This window comes from Sceloporus occidentalis, unplaced genomic scaffold (genome assembly GCF_023333645.1).
Source record: "Sceloporus occidentalis isolate IW3139 unplaced genomic scaffold, rSceOcc1.0.p SCAF_378, whole genome shotgun sequence".
Taxonomy (NCBI): Eukaryota; Metazoa; Chordata; class Lepidosauria; order Squamata; family Phrynosomatidae; genus Sceloporus; species Sceloporus occidentalis.
In genome coordinates, this window is record NW_028317358.1 from 80,786 (window position 1) to 101,099 (window position 20,314).

General features: G+C 39.7%; 3 protein-coding genes across 3 annotated transcripts; 2 read left to right on the forward strand and 1 right to left on the reverse strand.

Annotated features, from left to right (window-relative positions):
• The first annotated feature begins 1,640 nt into the window (after window positions 1-1,640).
• On the forward strand, window positions 1,641-3,271 carry LOC149273396 (huntingtin-interacting protein K). The gene is made up of 4 exons (XM_089506373.1): window positions 1,641-1,802; window positions 2,471-2,526; window positions 2,663-2,714; window positions 3,176-3,271. Exons 1-4 carry the CDS (start codon window positions 1,641-1,643, stop codon window positions 3,269-3,271), a joined length of 366 nt encoding a protein of 121 aa, XP_089362499.1.
• A 3,949-nt stretch (window positions 3,272-7,220) lies between these two features.
• Window positions 7,221-11,821, reverse strand: LOC149273397 (microfibrillar-associated protein 1-like). The gene is made up of 9 exons (XM_089506366.1): window positions 11,743-11,821; window positions 10,564-10,783; window positions 10,302-10,434; window positions 9,645-9,832; window positions 8,768-8,876; window positions 8,527-8,687; window positions 8,120-8,279; window positions 7,944-8,033; window positions 7,221-7,400 (listed from the first exon to the last, which is right to left on the reverse strand). Exons 1-9 carry the CDS (start codon window positions 11,819-11,821, stop codon window positions 7,221-7,223), a joined length of 1,320 nt encoding a protein of 439 aa, XP_089362492.1.
• Window positions 11,822-12,481: 660 nt separating this feature from the next.
• On the forward strand, window positions 12,482-15,360 carry LOC149273398 (large ribosomal subunit protein eL43). The gene is made up of 4 exons (XM_089506361.1): window positions 12,482-12,496; window positions 12,898-13,026; window positions 13,172-13,254; window positions 15,251-15,360. The coding sequence occupies exons 1-4, from the start codon at window positions 12,482-12,484 to the stop codon at window positions 15,312-15,314; spliced, it is 291 nt and encodes a 96-aa protein (XP_089362487.1). The 3' UTR covers window positions 15,315-15,360.
• Window positions 15,361-20,314: the final 4,954 nt, after the last annotated feature.

Genomic DNA, 20,314 nt, shown 5'->3' on the forward strand with positions numbered 1-20,314 from the left:
TATGCTTTCTCTTAATACCACTTTTGTATGTATGGTCTGTCATTTATTATATGTAAAAAAATATGAGACCACCATCAGCCTAAAAGAGAAGTTGTATGGGAAGTTAAATGCTTTGTGTAGAGAAACATTGAACTCTTAATTTATTAACAATAATTCCTATAATTCCAAAAATTCAATAAAGCGACAACTATTACTCTAAAAAAAAACTTTTCAAAGGTTGTCCCTCCCATTCCATTTAGTTCGTTAACATGTCATAGTATTATGAGCAAAAAATATAAGAATAACGCTTTAGAGCACTGGGGCATCTACGTCCAACATGGATTTCTGTAGACACGCCATCACCAGACATGGAGTTTTTAGAGATACAAAGGTTTTTGTGCAAACTCTGTTACTTTTGGTGCTTATGAAACGTAGCCCCACACATGTTCAACCTTTTAACCCTCTTCATGAAAAAGGCTGTTTTTTTTTTTAGTACCCCTTGTGACAATGGCTGTTTTAACATTTCTGGACTGCTCGTGTTTAGCTGTAATTTTCTTTGTTTCTCATTTACTGAACCCACATAAGTTATATATTTTTAGAAGAGCTGTCTTTAGATACAATTTTGTTGATCGCCTCCATAAACTCTTCTAAACCAGGCGTCCATAGCCATAAGATATATGGCGGACGCTGATGTCCGGGGAGGGGCCGCATGGGGCACCTGCTGCAGATTTCGGTGTTCATGAGTTCAACAGCAACACCGTTTGGGAGAAGAAAGCGATCATAGATCGCTTTCTATGATCATAGATCGCTTTCTACACCCGTTTATATTCATGATGCGCCAGGCACGTCAATTGACGTCAACTGGATGTTTTTCCGTGACATGCCTGGCGTCAAGGGGTTAATTACCATGTTGTAGATGTTTTTCAAATGGAACAAACTCGTTGCTACATAGTTACAAAGTATTATCTAGGGTATAATATTGTTTAATGAAACTGAGAGTTGGCTGCTGGTGCACCACATTAAATGATTTGTTTTTAGTTAAATTTAGCATGATAGATAAGTGGAACAGCCTCCCATCAGAAGTGGTAGAGGCTAATACAGTGGGGGAATGTAAACACGCATTGGATTGGCATAAAGCTATCCTGGATGTAAAAGCTCTGTGTCTTTACAAAACGAAAAATAGGCAGACCAGATGAGCCAAACCTTATCAAAGTCTGTGTTTCGATATTCTTATTGTCAATAAGTCATGTTCATAACATAAAACTTATCGGAGTAACACAGTCTCCACTGTAACACAAAACACCGGTTCAGCGAGTTTATTTTGTGAACATTACCCATACCCACCGAACCCCACGAGGTATTAATTCACGGTATAATGTCGCAAGGTGTTGCTGGGCAGAGCTCTAAGTATTGCTTTTACACAACGGCATAAATTGTGGTGTAGGACTAGTTTATGGGCAGGCGGCAGGCGCCCAGGACTCTACACACCGCTGACAACCACCATTACAGCCTTGTATACACACCGTTCGTGAAAACAACGTCAACTACTCCGTCACACACCACGGCCACAGGGGGGGGATGTGACGCAAGCTAAGTGCGCGCTGCCGGAAGCGACGATCCAATCCTTAACCACGCACTCGTCTTCCTTTCCGGTTGGAAACATGGCTGCCGAAGGAGATGTTGAATTAGAATTGGAGACTGACGAAAACTGTACCGAGCGGCCGGCGGATAAACCGCGCAAACATGACAGCGGAGCGGCCGATCTGGAGAGGGTCACGGACTATGCGGAGGAGAAGGAGATTCAGAGCTCCAACTTGGAGACGGTGAGAGCAGCTCGCGGAAGGGATAGGGATGTGGGCCTTTTGGACATGTACATCAGGGTAGTGCCCGGGTACCGGTACTGGGCGCCTATTATTATATATGTGAGCGCTATTTTATCGGCTATAAACCTGATACAGCAGTATGTAGGAGCTGAGCAGCGGCAGCTAACAGAGGGAGGGGCGCCCTCAGTCACTCCGGGGCCTTCAACCTGGCACCTGCTGGGGTGAGGTCTGATAGATGTTTATTCGTGTGCTTTTAGTATCTCAGTAGTTACTGCGATTCCTCTTATTCTTGAATTTTACTTTTTATATGCATAAAGAGAATGATACCGATAGCTACAGCCATGTTGGGCCTTGTTAACTAAAGCGAGTGTTGTTTCAACTCCTTTACTTAACTATACATTATGAGGGCCTATTACCAGTGAGTTCTGGCTGCAGGAGCAGCTTGGCTAGCCCTGTATAATGCATAGTTAAATTAGTGAGATTATACTATAACGCTACGGCTTCTATGACCGCTTCCTTGTTCAAAATATCAAGGTGGCTCATCCCGAAAACAAAATGTTACTGCAATAAAAATATATCTCCACAAACCCCAAGTTTTCTTTATATATAGATACTAGTGTGTTTATAATAATTTCAGTAAACATAATTTCTTTTTTTTTCTCATTCAGGCAATGTCTGTGATTGGAGACAGAAGATCCAGAGAGCAGAAAGCAAAACAAGAAAGGTGACTTTCTCCCGCTAATTAGTTCTTGTTAATGTACTGTCATTATTAAACATTTTCTTGCATATATATATATATATCTCTATATCAATTGAAGCTGCTCTCCTGATCGACCACTTGTTTTTTTCCTTTTTTTCAGAGAAAGGGAGTTGGCCAAAGTCACAATTAAAAAAGAAGACGTGGAGCTTATTGTAAGTGTGTTTGGTTTTTATTATTTGTAGAACTACAGTGCTAACAAATACTACTACCTTAAATTACATGGGATCTTATATTTCTAACCTCTTCAGTGCCCTTAGAATGTATCTGTACATCCTTAAAACCTGTGGCAAGGAGCCCATTAGGACGTACAGGTACGGGAGGGACGTCTCTCCTATTGGCAGCGTCTCGCTGGCTTCCTGTCCACTGATCGTATATAATGGCGCATGCCGCGAGCAACAGTACACTGTCATTCATTCAGGCATTCCCTTCTGGTAGATGTCACTGCTGATGCCGACTGAAAGTTCACTTGAGGACATGAGAGCCTCAGATGGGTGTATAGTTGCAGTTTTGAATATTGCCATTAATTTTTTTTTTTTTTCACAAGCAGTTGCAATTTTCTACTTTCCTACTAATGAAATAGTCTTTTAAAAACATTTTTTGTTTTCTTCTTTAGATGAATGAAATGGAAATTCCTCGAACAACAGCAGAAAGAAGCCTTAGGGAACACATGGGAAATGTTGTTGATGCGCTGATTGCTCTCACTAACTAAACTTGGCAATTACTTATAGTCTTTCCATGTTAATGGAGACTTGCAGTGTGAGCGGAGCACCCTCTTAACTCGTGCACTGGGTATCAGACTTTGCTTTAGGCTCGGTGGTTGGAGCATCTGTGCTGTTTTCTGTGTACTCTGGTACAGCGGAACATGCTGGGCTTTCATCTGGTGATATTTAAGCCAAATTGACCAAGTTGTAATTTATTTAGAATAAACACCATCTTTCTAGAAGTTTTGTGATGTTTGCATTTTTTGTCACGTTTTAAAGGCATAATGAGATAGTTAATTTTAAAACATCACCAATCTTCATAAGTACTTTAAGCAGCACTGTAATTCTGATTTAGGGTAGCAGATCCCGGAGGCAGCAGTCACAGCACCGCAGATCACCCTCTTGGGACATCAGGCCCCTCCAGTGTGTCACTGCTTAATAGGGCGCTAACTAGAGACATCTAAGATCTTCCCAGTTAATTTATGTTCGCAATGGAGGGCTGTGCTGAGGCGGCACGACCTCCAGACCACTCTAACGGGTGCTGCATGCCTTAAGACCCCAATTTTATTGGAAATTAAAGGTTCAAGCTGAACCTACATTTACCAGTTACCACTTTTTTTTTCTTCCAATGTCAGTTTTGGTAGCATTAGAGTTGTTTCTCCATTACAGACGACACTAAACATCTCTCATACCCCTATAGCTGATATTTGCTAGCCTAGGGGATTGTAGATGAGTTAAATGTTTCAAGTCCATGGGACATTAATAGGACAATGGCAAATAGAAGCCAAGATGCTTCTTACACGCGTTTTGTAATAACTAATACGTTTGGGCTGGTGGGCAGTAAAGGGAGGTCCACTAAAATAATTGGGAGAATTGCCGTTAAACATGACAGCTGCCGGAAAAGCTGTTGTAGTTGGGATTTGCGGGGGGCTAAATATACTCGTTCATGAAGGGCACTGTCGTTCTTTGTGTGTGCAGGGTTGTAAAATGTTAACTCACGCTGAGCCATATTCCATACTAAAAATGTAAAACAAATACCGCAAAAGCCTGTACTGTAGGGATAAGTGGGTTACAAACATTATATCATACCCTTGCTCAATGTCCACAGCAGCATGTTAACCCGGTATCCCTGGGAGCAAGCTAGTTGTAGTGAATAGTTTTCCATCAATTCAACCAACCTTTAGTGTTTACTGCAGTTTTTTTGTCCATATAATTGATTACATGGCTTAAAACCACCTTCAAATATTGCATTATCTTATAATTACCTTCCATATGCACTCATGTACAGTGCAATTTGCTGTTGATACTGACACTCCTGATGTTTCTTTAAATTAGGTGATGTGTTTAAGGCTAGGTTTCCACTTGGGTTTTTGTCCGGCGTTTTTTTCTTGATGAAAAACGCCAAGAAAACTGCCACTGCATTTACCTGCGTTTTGGCGTTTTTTCTGCAGTTTTTTCTGGCGTTTTAGCCTTTCTGTGGAAATTGCTTTTTATGACCTTAGGCAGTTTTTCCAGCCTTTACAAGTTAGAAGTTTCACCCAGCTAAAAGGGATTAGGATAAATGGCAAGTATCTGCCCTCTCCTGATGTCATTTACTTGGTAGACCCTTTTGTCTCTTTTCTGTGGTTTGTAAGGCATGCTTTATTTCGAATGTCTGCTCCTCTGGGAAGATTGGCCCCAAATGATGGTGCAAATTGTTTGCTGTTGCTTTTGGCACGCAGGATCCAGTTGATGCGTCGGGTATGTTTGTTTGTAATGGCATGTTTGTTCCAAATGGTGTAAAATTCAATATGAACCAGTCCAGGACTTTGTTTTGTGTGAAACTGTTTGTTTTCAGCCTATTTCTCGTAGGACACACAGATACTGGGTCCATCCTCTGCATTGTAACTGTGGAAAAAACGCCATAAAAAACGCCAAGGCAATAAACCCACATGGCTTTTTCATGGCGTTTTTTCTCTCCCATAGACTTCTATTGGAGAAAAACGCCAAGATTTCCTTGAAAAAACGCCAGAGTGTCAACATGCTGCGATTTTGAAAAACTGCCACAGAGCCCAAAAAAGCAGAAAAACGCCAAAGAGGACTGAAAAAACGCCAGACAGAAAAACGCCAAGTGGAAATGGCATTTTGCGATTTCCTATTGAAGTACAGCTAACATCTGGCTGCTGCGTTTTTCCACAAAAAAAACGCCAGGTGGCGCTATTGGCGTTTTTATGGGCGTTTTTAGCATAAAAAAACCAAGTGGAAATCTAGCCTAAAGGCCAATATTTGGGCTTTTTTTTTTTTTTTTTTCTCAAAAAAAATGTGGGCTATGCATAGTTTATCTAAAATCTCACTGATGCATAGTACCAGCAGATATTAAAGACTTCCTTTCTCCACTAAATCCTGCTTTAGTGAACAAAATTAACAATTTTACACTAAAAAAACACATATGCAGCGGCTCTGAGAACAGTGGATGTAAACAGATAACTAGAAAACAAAATCAGATGTCTAACGTGTTAATAGTAATACAAATTAACAGACGTCTGATTTTATTTAATCGTTTTCTGTTTAACCCCTTCAATCCCCTATAGACATACCGGGACGTCCAAAAAAACGCCCACTAAGAAACCCCTATTGACGTACCGGTGCGTCTAGCCCTTCGTGCAGCGTCAGGGACACATCGTTTGACAGCCTGGACTCCCCCCTGGCAGCAGAAGCCGGCATCGCCCCAAATGAAACAGGTCTACTAAAGCAAAATGTGAAAATTTCACGTTTGGAATCTATAACGCGCATGGTCCCGTTTGTGCCCTGTAATGTCCAGAAAGCCACAAAAAAACTAGGCATGTGGGGTATTTCTGTAATCAGGAGTGGCGGCTGAACTCCTAGGATAGGATCTCTGCCGTAACACATACCCTGTACAAAAAATCCTAAGAATACTACAAAATACTAAGACGCGTTGGTGAAAAAAGTGCAGGAACTAATTTCTGTGGCCACCTTTGACAATGATTGGTGGTGGCCAAATACCCCTGATAGGATAGCCTGGGTTGTCTGCTTTACAGAAATATATACCTTTGTGGGTGTTTTTGTTTTATTTGTTTAAAATTAGAGTTACATTCTCATCATACCTAATGTAAAAATTTTACAGCTTTGTATAAAGTAATGTACACCTTATAGTATGTTGCCTATATGTGCTGGGAAAGTCTGGAAAATCTATATAAATTAGGTATTTCTGAAATCAGGACACCTGAATTGATAAATCTGGATGGAATTTTCTGTCTCTTTACCTAATTTTGTGAGGATTCAGAGGGAAAATGTAAAAAAACGTATGTTTTTCTAATTTTTGCTAGTTTTTACTAAATTTCTAATTCTAAGTTTTCAGCTAATCATCCAACTATGGTATCAAAAGAAAGCTCTATCTCTCCTTGAAAAAACAATATATAGTTTATATGGGTACACTATTCACAGGAAAAGCGAATAATCACTGAACCGACATATGGCAAAATTGCTCCGGGCTTTGAGGTACCAAAAACCCCTGGGATTGAAGGGGTTAAAAAGATTTTCTGAACACAGCAATCGGATCAATAATAATCCCTGTTTTTAGCTTGCTTAAAAAAAAAAAAGTCCCATAAATCAAATGTATAATTCTAATTAAACAATTTTCCAAAAAGACTATGAACATCAATTACACAAACAATGGCTTTATTTACAGTTCTGCCTATATGTATTGTTAGCTGAAATGGTGCTTCATGTGTTCCAGTAAGTTTTCAATATAAGATGGTCACAATAAAAATAAGATCCCAGATGTCTTGTATTTATTCAAAGGGATCACAGAAAATGTTCCAAATTTAATAAGGACAGATGAGACCCTGTCCTTGATAAATATTTACAGGTTGTCAATACAGTCCTAAGTATTCAACAAAAAAAACAAAAGCCTTCCTTCCTGATCCAGGATCAAGCCAAGTGCAATATTTTGGTCCATCATGTTTTCCTCTTCTTTGCAGAAGGCCTCTCAAACACATCTCTTACTCCTGCTGCCTTCTGTTTGAAGAATTTTGTGTTCTGGGCACTTTCCTGGCCCCAGGCAGAGTCAAAAGAGGTTGTGTCTTGATCAACCAAATGAGTGTATTTTGTTCGACCAGAACGACCAAAGTTTTTAACCTGGAAAATTAAGCCGAAAAGGAAACAAACGTTTTTTTTTTGGAATATGCAATAGGGAGTATCACAAGACCCAACCCTAAAGTACACTTCAGTGATCATGTGCACATTGTCCCTTTAACTTGTCATGGCATCCCACCATATAGATTTGCCCCAACTGGCAATGTTCCACCCAAGAGAAGTGTTTGGCCAAACATATCTCCATGCATGCGATATACCTTCTGCGGGTGTGGGTCTGTTTCAGTTTCAATAGAACTTTTGTTCCCCCAACTGGCAGCGTCAAGCAGCTAATCAGTGGCAAGAAATATTAGACTACAGGACAGGAGGGCAGCTGCAAGGCCCCAGCACCTACCTCAGATACGTGCTTTTTATAGTTTTTGAAGAATGCATATTAAAGTAGTCATAGTACTTAAGTATGCATTCTTCAATGGGACTGTCAGTGATGGTAAGCTGTCCATTTCACCTGTTCAGTTTCAAAAAGTGTGCCAAGTTGAACGAGAAAATTGTTCAGACTGGTATCAACATAAAAACAGATGTGAACTGTACCTGCATGACTTTAGGTAGGATGGTTTTATTAAAGTGATCTTCCAAAGTTGGAGCACTGAAATCCCTTTTATATACATCCTGGTCTTCGTCCTAGAGAAAATACACATAGAATTAATTTACAGAAAAGAGTGGATCAACAAGTAGGGAAAGAAAAAATATAATCCAATGATTCTTACCAAAAAGAATGCACCTCTGTGATAGTATTTTTGGAGGAACTTGTATTTTCCTTTCAATGCCTTGTTAGTAATAATCTTGCCGTTGGCACGGAGCTCGGCTCTGCGTTCTTCATCAGTCATATTGCGCATACGTTCAATCTCTGCCTTCTCCTTCTCCACCCTTTTATGCAATCAAAAAGCAAAATGTTTACAATCACCCTGTGCTCCTTTTGGGAAGAGCATGCATTAAGAAAGCTTATTCTATGTAATGAATGAAAAGAGATCCAAAATAAGGAACAGTTTATGTGATTCATAAAGATATAATTACCTATTTACACCACAAGGAGGGAAGACATTCTATTATACAGTGTTTTCTAGTATGTAGGAAACAAAGTACCAATTTTACCATTTAATCTACAAACACTTACGCTTCTCTTTCCTCACGATCACGTTTGATGCGCTTTAATTCTCTCACTTTCCAGGCCTCATATTCCTCCTCATCATTCTCATCATCAGTGTTAAGAGCATCAAGCGCTGCCAAAGATCTCTTGTTCTCTTCAATCTCTTTCTTTGTCTCTTCTTCGACAATCTGCAAGCAAATGGTGACAAGATGACCTTTTAAGAAAATGTCTCGGGCCAGGCATGCGTCCTGTCCATGTATCTACTTACCTTTAATGTATATTTACGCCTTTCCTCTGCCATGCGTTTTGCTTCCACCTCCAACTCCTTCTGTTTTTGAGCTTCTGCCTCTCTCTCTTGTACAGTCACCCTGTCCTTCCTGCAATCAGAACAGAAATAATCTATGCATTATTATTCCAAATATGTGAAAACAAACTTAGAAACTAAAAAAAATACATTTACATCCATTGATAAATCCAGTATCTCTTTTACACTTTATACTCTATCCATTAATACAGAGCTAAACATCTTACTGTCCATGTGCCTGCCACCATACCTTTACAGCTTGAGATGTTTATATGAACAAATTGCACAAACATAGAGTAACATTCACAATTTTATTTTATGTTGTAACCGCAGCAAATGCTTTACTGGGAGCAACAATATATCAGACATAAAGTTTATCTTTAAAGACCCATTAACCTATTGAAACAAAAAAAAGGTTTTGGGCTCTGCTTTGTCCTTTGGCATATACTTGAGCCGATAAATCAAACAATGAGATGGAGTCTCAAATTTGCATTACGAAGGATCAAGGAGTCTTTCTTACAGGAGTTGGCCTTTGATTATACAGTTAATGTTGAGATATTGTAATAATATTCTAATTTTTCCTTAATACTTTGACTCCACAGTGCAAGCCTCCTTTTAGCTCCTAATATGTTGTTCCATTTCCCATTACCAAACCTGACTGTGGTCGCAATGTGAAAAAGAATGCAATACATCTGCTGAATTCCGTGACATGCATTGTGGACAAGTGCAGCCCGTTCTCTGGCATGAGAATATATTATATTACACTTATTTACATAGCGCCAGCAGATTCCGTAGTGCTGTTACAACAGAGTAAATAGAGTACTAACATGATGCCACTTACTTTCGGATGAACACAGGTTTGAGTCTTGGTTCCATTTCATCTTCACTATCTGTGTATTCTTCATACTCTGACTCAGACTCTGGTTCGTCTCCTGACTTTCCCTCATCTTCTAATTCCATCACTTCCATTTCCTCATTCTTTCTCTCCTGGGCTCTTTCACGCATCAAAACACGCCGGCGTTCAATTTCCTGATAAAAACACACACATATTTTGTCTACAAAACTGCAGATATTACCAAAAGAGATGTGTGGGCATAAAATAAATGTATAAAGAAAATAAGGGCAACTAACTATATTAATCGAGATTTTTAATGTGTATATTCCCTCTATTGGAAAAAAAAATCTGATGTTTACTTTTCAGTTCTATGTTAACAAAAAAGCAGGTGTTTCACTGCACATTTCTGTTCTGTTGCGCTTAGTTTTCTTTCTACCGATACCCAACAGTTGCAGCTGTTGAGAGGGAACAGTCACAACATTTACCTACAGCAGCACAGGGCAGCGTGTTTTCGATTGCTTCAAGCACTGTAAGTAAACCCAAACTTTATGTTTTTGTGGATTGTAAAGTTTTATATCTGTACTAGCAGTTAGGCACAGCCATCCTTGGGTATGCCAAGACCTGCTTATACAAATACACTCTTCTATCTATGTAAAGCCTGACCTCGTCATCAATCTCTTCCTCCTCCTCTTCACTGGTGTCTTCTCGGTCTGGATGCCAGGGCTCTCCTGGTTCAGACTCCGGCTCGCTTTCACCAACCACCTCAGGCTCCACAATCTTACGGTGTCTGGCCAACCTGTGGGGAGAAAGCATTTAGAGTCTAAACAGGAGCGCATTATACTTCATCATTATGATTTACAGATATTAACAATACACCACCACAAATCTACGGCTTAAAAGGGGTTTAAATAAGCAACACTGTCACCTCTCTTCGACATCCTCGTTCAATCGATTCTGTAAACGACGCAGACGTGGATCACTGGTGCTTTCTTCTGGCTGTTCCTCAACCTCAATATCCTGTTCCTTTCCCTTCTTGATAAACTGGAATTCCTCTTCTTCCTCATCGGAAGATTCCATCGGTGCATAGTCTGGTCTTTTACCAGAAACATATCGCTTTACTTTCACCTTTTCCATAGATATTTCACCTGAAAGAAACGGATAATTTTAGTTATACTCCATATCATCATATACATCAATACAAGAAGATTTTTCCTCCAAAGCCAATGCACTGTGTTTGCGTATATGCCTGGAAATGAGAATAACTGCACTACCGGCTCTTTTACTCAGGTAATGAAATCCAGATTGTTGACTATATGAACTAAAATGTCTTTAATATAAACAGACCAAGTTTTTTACTGTTTTTATGGGGAATACTAGGTTCTAAAGTCATAATCGAGTTGAAACAGATGTTTCCTTTGGGATGGATCACCTTCTAATGCAACGTTATATCCCCTTACATTGAGACTTCAACCGGAATATCAGCTTTTGCATACAAGCTTAGGACCAGTACATTCTAGAGACACGTGCCATAGTACAAGTACAAAAGCGAGAGCCCCCCCAAACAATACACCTAGAAACGTCAAGGACATTTGGGATATAGATTTTTAATAGAAACGGTTTGCAAAATAATACATGTTTGTATGTTAATACATTTCTGCTGGATCCATGACGTAACTCACGGCTACAAGCATGTTATGATTATGAAAATAGGCGTTTATCAATATCTCCGTATGCACAGGAATTCTAGGACTATTGCTTGGTTTACAATAATCTATCAGATATACAGCTGCACACATCTTTAATTAGCCGGTTTTACTATTAGATCTCATATGGCATCGTTAATCATTACGGTTAATGAGGTGGCTTAATCAATAGTAATGACTACTGTATGACGCTATAAGGTGTTTTTTTTTTTGTTTTGTTTAGACATTTAAATCGAGTCTCACTACTGATTCAATGTGGTTTGGATTTAGACATAATAGCGATATATTTCGTGTTGGGTCCATCTCTCGGGACTGTTACAGGCGAACATTCAGATTACGGCCTACTCCACAAGCAGATCCCTGCGCTAAATTACAGACAAAACCCCGTTTCGTGCTTTCACCTTTCTCATTTCTGATGGGCACGGCTCCGGCCGTGGACTGGATAGGGGGCTGCTTGTTCATCGCGTTGGAGGAAGCCATGGTACCGGTTTGCCGCTGGAACCGACACCAAACTCTGTAAGACACTAAGCTTCGGAGCCGTCGGAGGACTCACTACCATAAACAACTCGGGAACAGTGCAACTCTATGGTAACTTCCTGGTGCGCGGCCTGATATTGCGCATGCGCATCACACTCCTCCCTTTTTGCTCGGGTCCTGAAAGAAGATGGTAAGAGAGATTTCATTCTCCGTAGTTGTCCGTTTAATCCATTTGCATCCATTACCGGAAAGCCTCGGCTACTAACCCAGATATGATTCAGCGTTCCTGAGAGAGTGTCCCAATTCTCCGATGGTGTTATTAACAGCTGTAGTGGGGTTTTAGCGTCTGTTTGTGTGGATTTGAAAGAGGCCTGAGCGGCCTGTTTTCTGTGGGGCCTCTCGCTTCCACCAGGCCATTTTACTTAGGCGCCTTTCTAATTCCCGGTGTTTATGTTAACCTCTTGCCCTGGGTCTAAACGTTAGAAGCCCGAATGCCTCATTCCGGCCGCTTTATTATGTTTTCGCCTTTCCCGTGTGTTGTCGAGTCGGTCAGGGTAGTCTGTAGGCCTGTGTCTCAGGCGTCCTGCAAAACACTTGTGTGGCATGCGATTATATTATCCGGCGTAGCGCACCGTGTTATAATATATATATATATATCGTAATATGCGTTTATTTGCTGTATAAAGTTAGCTGCTCAGCCAGGCTGTCAAAAGTTGATCAGACTAATGTAATGATGGCTTCTGGGAGGGCTGCTAAACTCAAGCCACAAGAGTACAAATAGCATTGTGTATTTTTTGCTGGTGTTATTAGCAGTTTAATAATTTTCACCCCCATTTGTCCATTTAACTGCCATACATGCAGAGAAGTAACTTTTATAAGCTTTCCTTCAGAGGATCGATTTCCCCCTAAAACCAGACACTGTCTGTGTGAGATCTGGTCGCTGACCCAGATGCTGATCTGTATTAATGATACTTGCTTAATTATATAATCTTGGAATGTAATTTGTAGTAGTTTATGCTAGTGCTCTCCATTCTTGGCTGCCATTTTTGTTTATAAATGTTTTTGGTTTTCTCTATAAGGCCAAGCGCACCAAGAAGGTCGGCATTGTCGGTAAATATGGGACCCGATATGGTGCTTCCCTAAGGAAGATGGTCAAGAAAATTGAGATCAGCCAACATGCCAAGTACACATGTTCCTTCTGTGGAAAGGTAAGACAATTTGTTACTTATATATACTACAAAGTTAAATGGCTTCATTGAACATCTAAACACATTTCCAGTAGTTTTGTGTTCTGAGTGCAAAACATCCATGTTGAGTATTATCCTTTGATGTTTAAAGTGTTTTTTGTTATAGACCAAAATGAAGAGAAAGGCTGTTGGAATCTGGCACTGTGGATCCTGCATGAAAATTGTTGCTGGAGGAGCCTGGACATACAAGTAAGAAGCTCAAAATATAAAAACATGTCATTTTAGTATGTCTGGGCATACTTATGAGGGTAGCTTGTGAAAAATTTGTGTGTGTATATGTGTATTTATATGTGTGTGTGTGTGTATATATATATATCTACCTTCTATAGGCAGGACTTATAGAATTTTTTTGCATTTTATGGTGACCCAGCTTGCTTTTTGTGGCGCTTCGTCGTGCCCTTCTCATGAGTGCATTGTTGGGAGAATCCTAGAGAGCCTGCAACCTGTCAAGCCTGCCGGATGTTGTATACCTTTGAGATTTTTCACATTTCTACTTTAGGGTTATTTTATTTTTGTGAGATTTTTTCCCCTCACAAAGCTGGTGCAGGTGACATGTTGCAAGGTAGAATCACTAGATGGGATTAAGTATACTTCAAAAGCAATATTTTATAGGAAAAATACAGGTTTCCACCCTGCTGATTGAGCCTATCTTTGTGGACTAACTATCTTCACCCTGAATGTCAATCTGGTTGATGGGAGTTGTGGACCAGAAAGCTAATCTGCCTATTTTCTAAATAGTTTTCTAATAGGGTTTGTTTAGGAGGTGAGTGTCATTTAGAAGGTGTGGGTAGCCTTTTATGTCTCAATGTCTGTTCTCTGCAGGATAAGTTCTGTGTTGGGCATGAGTTCAGAGTGTTATGAGTTCAATTGCTATGCTGGCCACACTTTCATCATTACTGATGGCTTTGGTAGCAAGCAGCTTCTGCACAAATGAGTGACGAGCTAAGTCAGTAACTAGAGTATGTGCAAGTGGGGGAAATGGCAAATACAGTCTATAATATACTTGGTATTAGTTTATTTACTCTAACATCTGCATGAATATTTGAACATGTAGCAGCCACTGTAGAGTATCTTTACTAATCAAATCTTCCAAAGAGGAATTTAGTTCAGAATAGACTAGTAGCATACCAGTAGGTCACGTGTGTGTGTGTGTGTGTGTATATATATATATATATATATATATATATATATATATATATATATATATATATATATATATATATATATATAATATATGTGTATATATATAATGTGTATATGTATTTTACACCATTAAAACTCACGCTTGTGTGTTTAAAACATTCTTACTGTATAGTGTTGGCATTTGTACACACACTAATACCTTACAGTAACACATGCTAGCATTGTACTTGTGTACACACACGACATACACTATATGCTAAGATACACTCATGCTAATGCCATACTGTAATATACACAACACCATACATGTTAACGCTAAACATGCACATTCTATCCAACATAAGCTCCCTAACTTACACTATATACATAGAAAAATGCACTACAATAGACATACTGACCCTGGCACTATACGTTTACACACGCGCATACTGACCCTGGCACTATACGTTTACACACACCACTGAGGCATTCTACACCGCTGCCCATCTCCTGCAGTGTGATTGCAGCACCTTATGCTTTCATGGGGGAGCCTATTGGAGTCTCCTAGTTACCCCCCTTGTCCTGCAAAACCCTGACTGCAGGAAGAGGTTTCTAGTCATCATAGTGACCTGGCGCCCTGGATTTGTCAAGCCCTGTTGTAGTTTGCTACTGATACTATTGCTGAATCTTGGTTTATCCTTTTTATTTTTGTACAGTTTTTCTAGAAATAAAAATGGTTTTTATGCTGTTTAGAGTAATTATCTGAGAATAAAAAAAAAAAGCAACAAGCGCTTTTTGCTTGAAATGTTTTGTCTGGGAATCTCTTTCTCTACGGTACACTCAGAAGTCAATTATACTGTCCTAATTTACTGGAGTAGCAAACTGTAATTAGCCTGCGTTGCAAGACTGCACTTCTCATTTTGAAGCACTTTGTGAACACTGTTCGAAGAGATGCTGAAATCCAATTACGCATCCTCGGTTTATCTCATTCGGCCTCTTCTAAAGAGAACATAGAAGTGATGTTTATTGGCTGTGACTCATCTGATATTTACTTCTGTTCCAGCACCACCTCTGCTGTCACCGTGAAATCCGCCATCAGAAGACTGAAGGAACTGAAAGACCAGTAAATGCAGCCTGTTTATTTTTCTGGACAATTCTTAATAAAGAATGTTCTTGTAAAAGTCAATCTTTTTTGTGAACTTTGTCTCTCCTTCCTCATTGTACAAAGTTGTTTATCTGAATGTATCGCTTCCTGTTCTAATGGGCTCTGTAGACAAGCAAATATAGTCTGATAGATGTCGTCTTTATCCCCCAATGCAAAGTTCAACATGCCTATTTCCCTTCTGGTGCGTGATTAGATTATTGTAGTAAGGTAATATGTTGTGATTTCTTTTCTGAGGCATGGATATGTATCAGTGACGTTATTACACGCACTCCAGATTTAAGTGTATGAGTTTATATTCCGACTGGTAAAGTGATGCAGAGTACTCTAAAAAAGAAAAAAAGTACAGAACAAAATTACATGTAACCACTTGCTTTCAAATCGTTTTATACACTTCGTATTTGCTGTGGGTCCCCTCTTTATTTAATGTGTTTTTTATATGCTGGGGGGGGACTTTCTATAGAAACTATAGTGTCACCAGAACAGATCATAGTAAGGGATTATGTATGTAATGGTATACCCCAATTCTAAAATAAGAGGTGGTACCTGCAGCTTTCTAACTGTTGACTGCCACTGATTCCCGCTCGTGGTTGCTGTTCCCACTTAATAGACCTCTGCATCAAGAACCCGCTGGTAGCCGTGTTTACCTGTGGCCCACAAATAACTGACTTTCCGTGGTGTCTGTAATATGACCGTAAAGCCTTAATGTTAACATCATAAGTACAGATCCAAATAATGTGCTCTGTGTGGAGCAGGAAAAAAGTCAATAACTGTCTCTCAATCTTGCAAGTTCTCTGAAGTTTGCCTTAAGTTTTCAAGTCCACCTGGTAAAACTGATGCATTGCTAGCTCTTGTTTCAAGGGAGCCTAGTATTTTATGATGAGTTATTAATTCATGTTTCAACACAGTTCACTAAGAACAGTCAACTCAGTCTTTAGTGAATAGAACCCAGCATTACTAGCCCAAGCTAACACCTCAATCTAAAATATCCAAGTGCATCAACAAACTCAAATATTTAAGCATTAGGAGAAAATATACATTTTATACTAGTTCTAGTCCTTTTTTGTGTGCTGACCCATTAAAGCTGTTTATTTGGAGAAATGCCAATACTCTATTTTTTCAGGCAGTTGGATGTTGGCTATTTGTATGTTTTATTCCCTTAACCTGGTCTAGACAAGCCCCCTGACATTTTACCAAACAATGGCCCAGCCACACACGCTAAGGAACGTCCGTGTAGGAAAGGACTTCATTAGCATTGCTCTAAGGGATCGGCCCAGTGTGGTAATGCAGATAAATTTACCCAAGCTATCCCGACTGATAACTACACATGTGGAGATAGAGAGCTTATGAGAACATAGGTGATAAAATACACTTTTCCCTTACCATGTTACTAACAATTTTAAAGCAAAAAGTATGCAGAGTGCTGTACACGGGCTTACCCTGGAGAATAGATGGGTTTTAATAAGGTATGAAGAATGGTGCCAATAAAACCAGACTGGAGAGGTAAAATCTCTTTAAGACCAGAGGCTGATAAATCACATGTGGTGTGCATGCTAATAAGGTAACATATGCTATGTATTTATTTGAATGGGAAAGTAATTTTAAAATCATGTAAATGCTTGGAACATGAGGCTTTAATGGCTGCTCCTGAAATAGACGCACTATATATATATATTTTTTATTTTTTTTCTGTAAGTACTTATTACAGGATACAAAATTGCCATAAGGATTAAGGGATCTCAGTATTGGAGGAAAGAAGCAAGAGGTGAGATGTAACAAACATTTAAATACTTGCAGGAATTTAACAAAGTACAGGAGCGGAGTTATGAGGCCATAGTCCAAAACTAGAGAGTCAGATGTTTAGATGTAATGTAAAGGTGTTTGACTTTACCAAGAGGTGTAGTTGAATAAAACAGTGAGGGGATTTAAACATGCATGAAATACATAGCTATCCTGAATCTAAAACAAGACCGAGGACTGATTGAGGCTTAAGTCCTAACATCATTTAAATAGGCAAATTCAATGTTCTGTGCTTTGGGAAAAGTGACAGAGCTGCCTTGACACTGCGAGGTTACATTTCCCATCTGATTACAACTTATTAAGGTATAAACCCCAATATCAATTAAACCCCACTACTAAAACAAATACACTTAAACATGTAGCTGCAGTGGCCTCGTCCCAGGTGTAATTTATTTGTCCACCTTATCTCTAAGTGAGGAGTTACGCTGGAGGGAAACTTCAACACCATCTCCCTCTGCAATCAACAGCCACCATTCTAATCAAGGCATCTAAATGAGCAACAACCTCTACAGATAAAACGCACCCCTTCAACTCATCCCTATCCAAGCAGTCCTCTCCTACTGTTTCACTTCCTCCTTAGCGACCGACTAGATTGTAAGCTCTCAAGAGCAGTTTGTTATTGTGTGTGTGACTAAATTATCCCACTGATTGTAACAGCGCTACAGAATCTGCTGGCACAAAATAAATTAATGTAATAAATCCTCTATTCAGGGAAAGGGAAATTTAACTTGTAAATCTATCTCCAATTGCTAGGTGGAGCTATTGCTTTAAGATGGACAACCAGTTATATCACCCATTATTAAATCCCTGCGGATTTTCATTCTTTTTATACGCATATGTATTTATATGCACAATACAGACAGATAATACGGATTATATTATATATATATATATATAATCAGCCATAATATTCTGACCACCTCCCTAATATTGTGTAGGTCCCCCTTTTGCCGCCAAAACAGCCCTGACCCGTCGAGGCATGGACTCCACTAGACCTCTGAAGGTGTGCTGTGTTGTCTGGCACCAAGATGTTAGCAGCAGATCCTTTAGGTCCTGTAAGCTTCCAAATGGGACTTCCATGGATGCATCCTGGGGCCATGTGTTCTCCGGGTACATGTAGCCAGCCATCCACATGATGTTAAAGAAAACGTGATTCATCAGACCAGGCCGCCTTCTCCCATTGCTCTGTGATCCAGTTCTTATGCTTACGTACCCATTGTAGACGCTTTCGGCACTGGACAGGGGTCAGCATGGGCATCCTGACTGGTCCACAGCTACACAACCCCATACACAACAAACTGCCTAATATATCCCACCCACTGACAGGTGCCCTAATAATAGGATTATCAGTGTGATTCACTTCACCTGTCATTGGTCATAATGTTATGGCTGATCGGTGTTATACACACACAGATATCACTATAAACTCTTAACGCACTCCTGGATTTGTAATAAGCAGCTAAATCAGAATAAAAATACTGGCAAATCTTTTAATATATGTCTCTACCATGTATCCACTTTGCAGAGGGATCACCGTTATTCTCTGTGCATAGGGTGTGTGTCAATCCAGCCTTGTATATACAACAAATTCAGATTTCCATACAGAGATCACGAATCCCAAAAACCAATAGTAATCCTAACCTCAAGCTTTCCTCAGGCTTTTTAAAGCCTCAATGCTCCCTTCTTCTAAAGTGTATATGTGAGTGTGTCTCTAGAAGTAAGTACTGAGTCAGAGTATGCTGTGGCATGATACTAGACATGGATATTTATTATAGCGAACACATTTATAATACCATAAATATAAGTGAACCCTATATGATTCCCTGAAGAAGACCCTATGTTATTCTTAATTCTAAAGAGCATCACGCAGGATTTGGAAGTGTAGTCTTAAAAGCGCTGGGCAGTGAGTAGGTAGCCTGTGGACAAAGAGAAGAAGACGTGACCAAACTGAACGCTGCAGTTTACAGGCTGCCTGTTCAGATCAAAGTGTTGTAACGCATCCTGTGGAAAGATAATGGGATGTAGTTTCATCTATTGAGTCATAATCTCTTTCTTAGTAGCTTTGAACATTTTTGCTTGATTTGGTTGAGTTGACCTGGTCCTCAACTCTTAAAACATAGGCTTTGAGATCATTCATTTAATCAGCAATGGCAAGCTTTTAGCCCAGGGTGTTTTTGGTACCCATAAGTGAACTACAGTTTTTGAATGGTGTCTTCTCCCAGCCTACCCTTAACAAAATCAATGCTACACCCCACTCAGTACTAGCTTTCTGTATCATTTGAAATTATTTGCAAACGCTATACATAAAGCACCAATATATTGTGTAGAATGATTACTGGAGTAATCCCCATCAAGCTGGCAAAGTACACACAGTATTGAAGGTACAGTTAAATGTCAAAGGAGCATTTTAAAATACTGTGTGAATGACCCTGTCTCTTCTGTGGTCCAACCAATGTCACTTGAAATAGCCAACCATTGTCAGCAAAGTGCTCTAATTGAAAACACTGGAAGCACTTTCTGGCATTGGTGGGGCTTTGAGGCTCATTAGACCAGCACTGGAGCTGACTGGTGGTAAGTTTATCGCTTTGTTGGAAAATAGATGGGGACTAGGCACAGGGCCAAATGCATGGGGGTATTCTGCAGACCCCTATATGCCACGAACACCGTGTAAATTGTGAGGGACCTCTCCGCTATAATTTGCATTCAAAATGCATATAATGGCTGGAGTGTAGCTTTAATATTGTAGACTGTATGGTACACAGCTAGCATAGGAACCTGAAACAATAAAACCTCACAAGTTAAATAAAGATAGAGCATTTAATTTTATCGCACTATTGCTCAGAAGTCCAGGGAACAGATGAGCGAGGTATTAAGACTGAACAGTTGCACTGCACATCCTTAGAGAAGTGACATGCTGGCACATTAAAAGCATTCACAGCTTGCAAATGAGCCTGCTTTTTACCGGGGCCAAACCAGCTAATGGATCTCCAAACTATTAGCAGAAGAAGTCATCTATGACCATTTAAATACGAGGCCTGCCAGTGTGCATAAAATGAGCCTTTCAATGTGGGAGTGCAGATACCAAGGATTCTTGTACGAAGCATCCAACCTCAGAAGTACATCACAAAGCACTGACACCTTTTTAAACACATTTTCTGCAATGTG

What these genes read in the sequence shown, in the direction of transcription:
- LOC149273397 (XM_089506366.1), bottom strand. Translation starts at nt 11,821, where the DNA reads ATGGCTTCCTCCAACGCGATGAACAAGCAGCCCCCTATCCAGTCCACG. An exon ending in AAACCTGTGTTCATCCGAAA is followed by an intron (nt 8,877 to 9,644) that starts GTAAGTGGCATC and finishes TTCTGATTGCAG; the next exon opens with GAAGGACAGGGTGACTGTAC. An exon ending in GGCGTAAATATACATTAAAG is followed by an intron (nt 8,688 to 8,767) that starts GTAAGTAGATAC and finishes ATTTGCTTGCAG; the next exon opens with ATTGTCGAAGAAGAGACAAA.
- LOC149273396 (XM_089506373.1), top strand. Translation starts at nt 1,641, where the DNA reads ATGGCTGCCGAAGGAGATGTTGAATTAGAATTGGAGACTGACGAAAAC. An exon ending in AGAGCTCCAACTTGGAGACG is followed by an intron (nt 1,803 to 2,470) that starts GTGAGAGCAGCT and finishes TTTCTCATTCAG; the next exon opens with GCAATGTCTGTGATTGGAGA. An exon ending in AAGAAGACGTGGAGCTTATT is followed by an intron (nt 2,715 to 3,175) that starts GTAAGTGTGTTT and finishes TTTCTTCTTTAG; the next exon opens with ATGAATGAAATGGAAATTCC.
- LOC149273398 (XM_089506361.1), top strand. An exon ending in CATGTTCCTTCTGTGGAAAG is followed by an intron (nt 13,027 to 13,171) that starts GTAAGACAATTT and finishes TTTTTGTTATAG; the next exon opens with ACCAAAATGAAGAGAAAGGC. An exon ending in GGAGGAGCCTGGACATACAA is followed by an intron (nt 13,255 to 15,250) that starts GTAAGAAGCTCA and finishes CTTCTGTTCCAG; the next exon opens with CACCACCTCTGCTGTCACCG.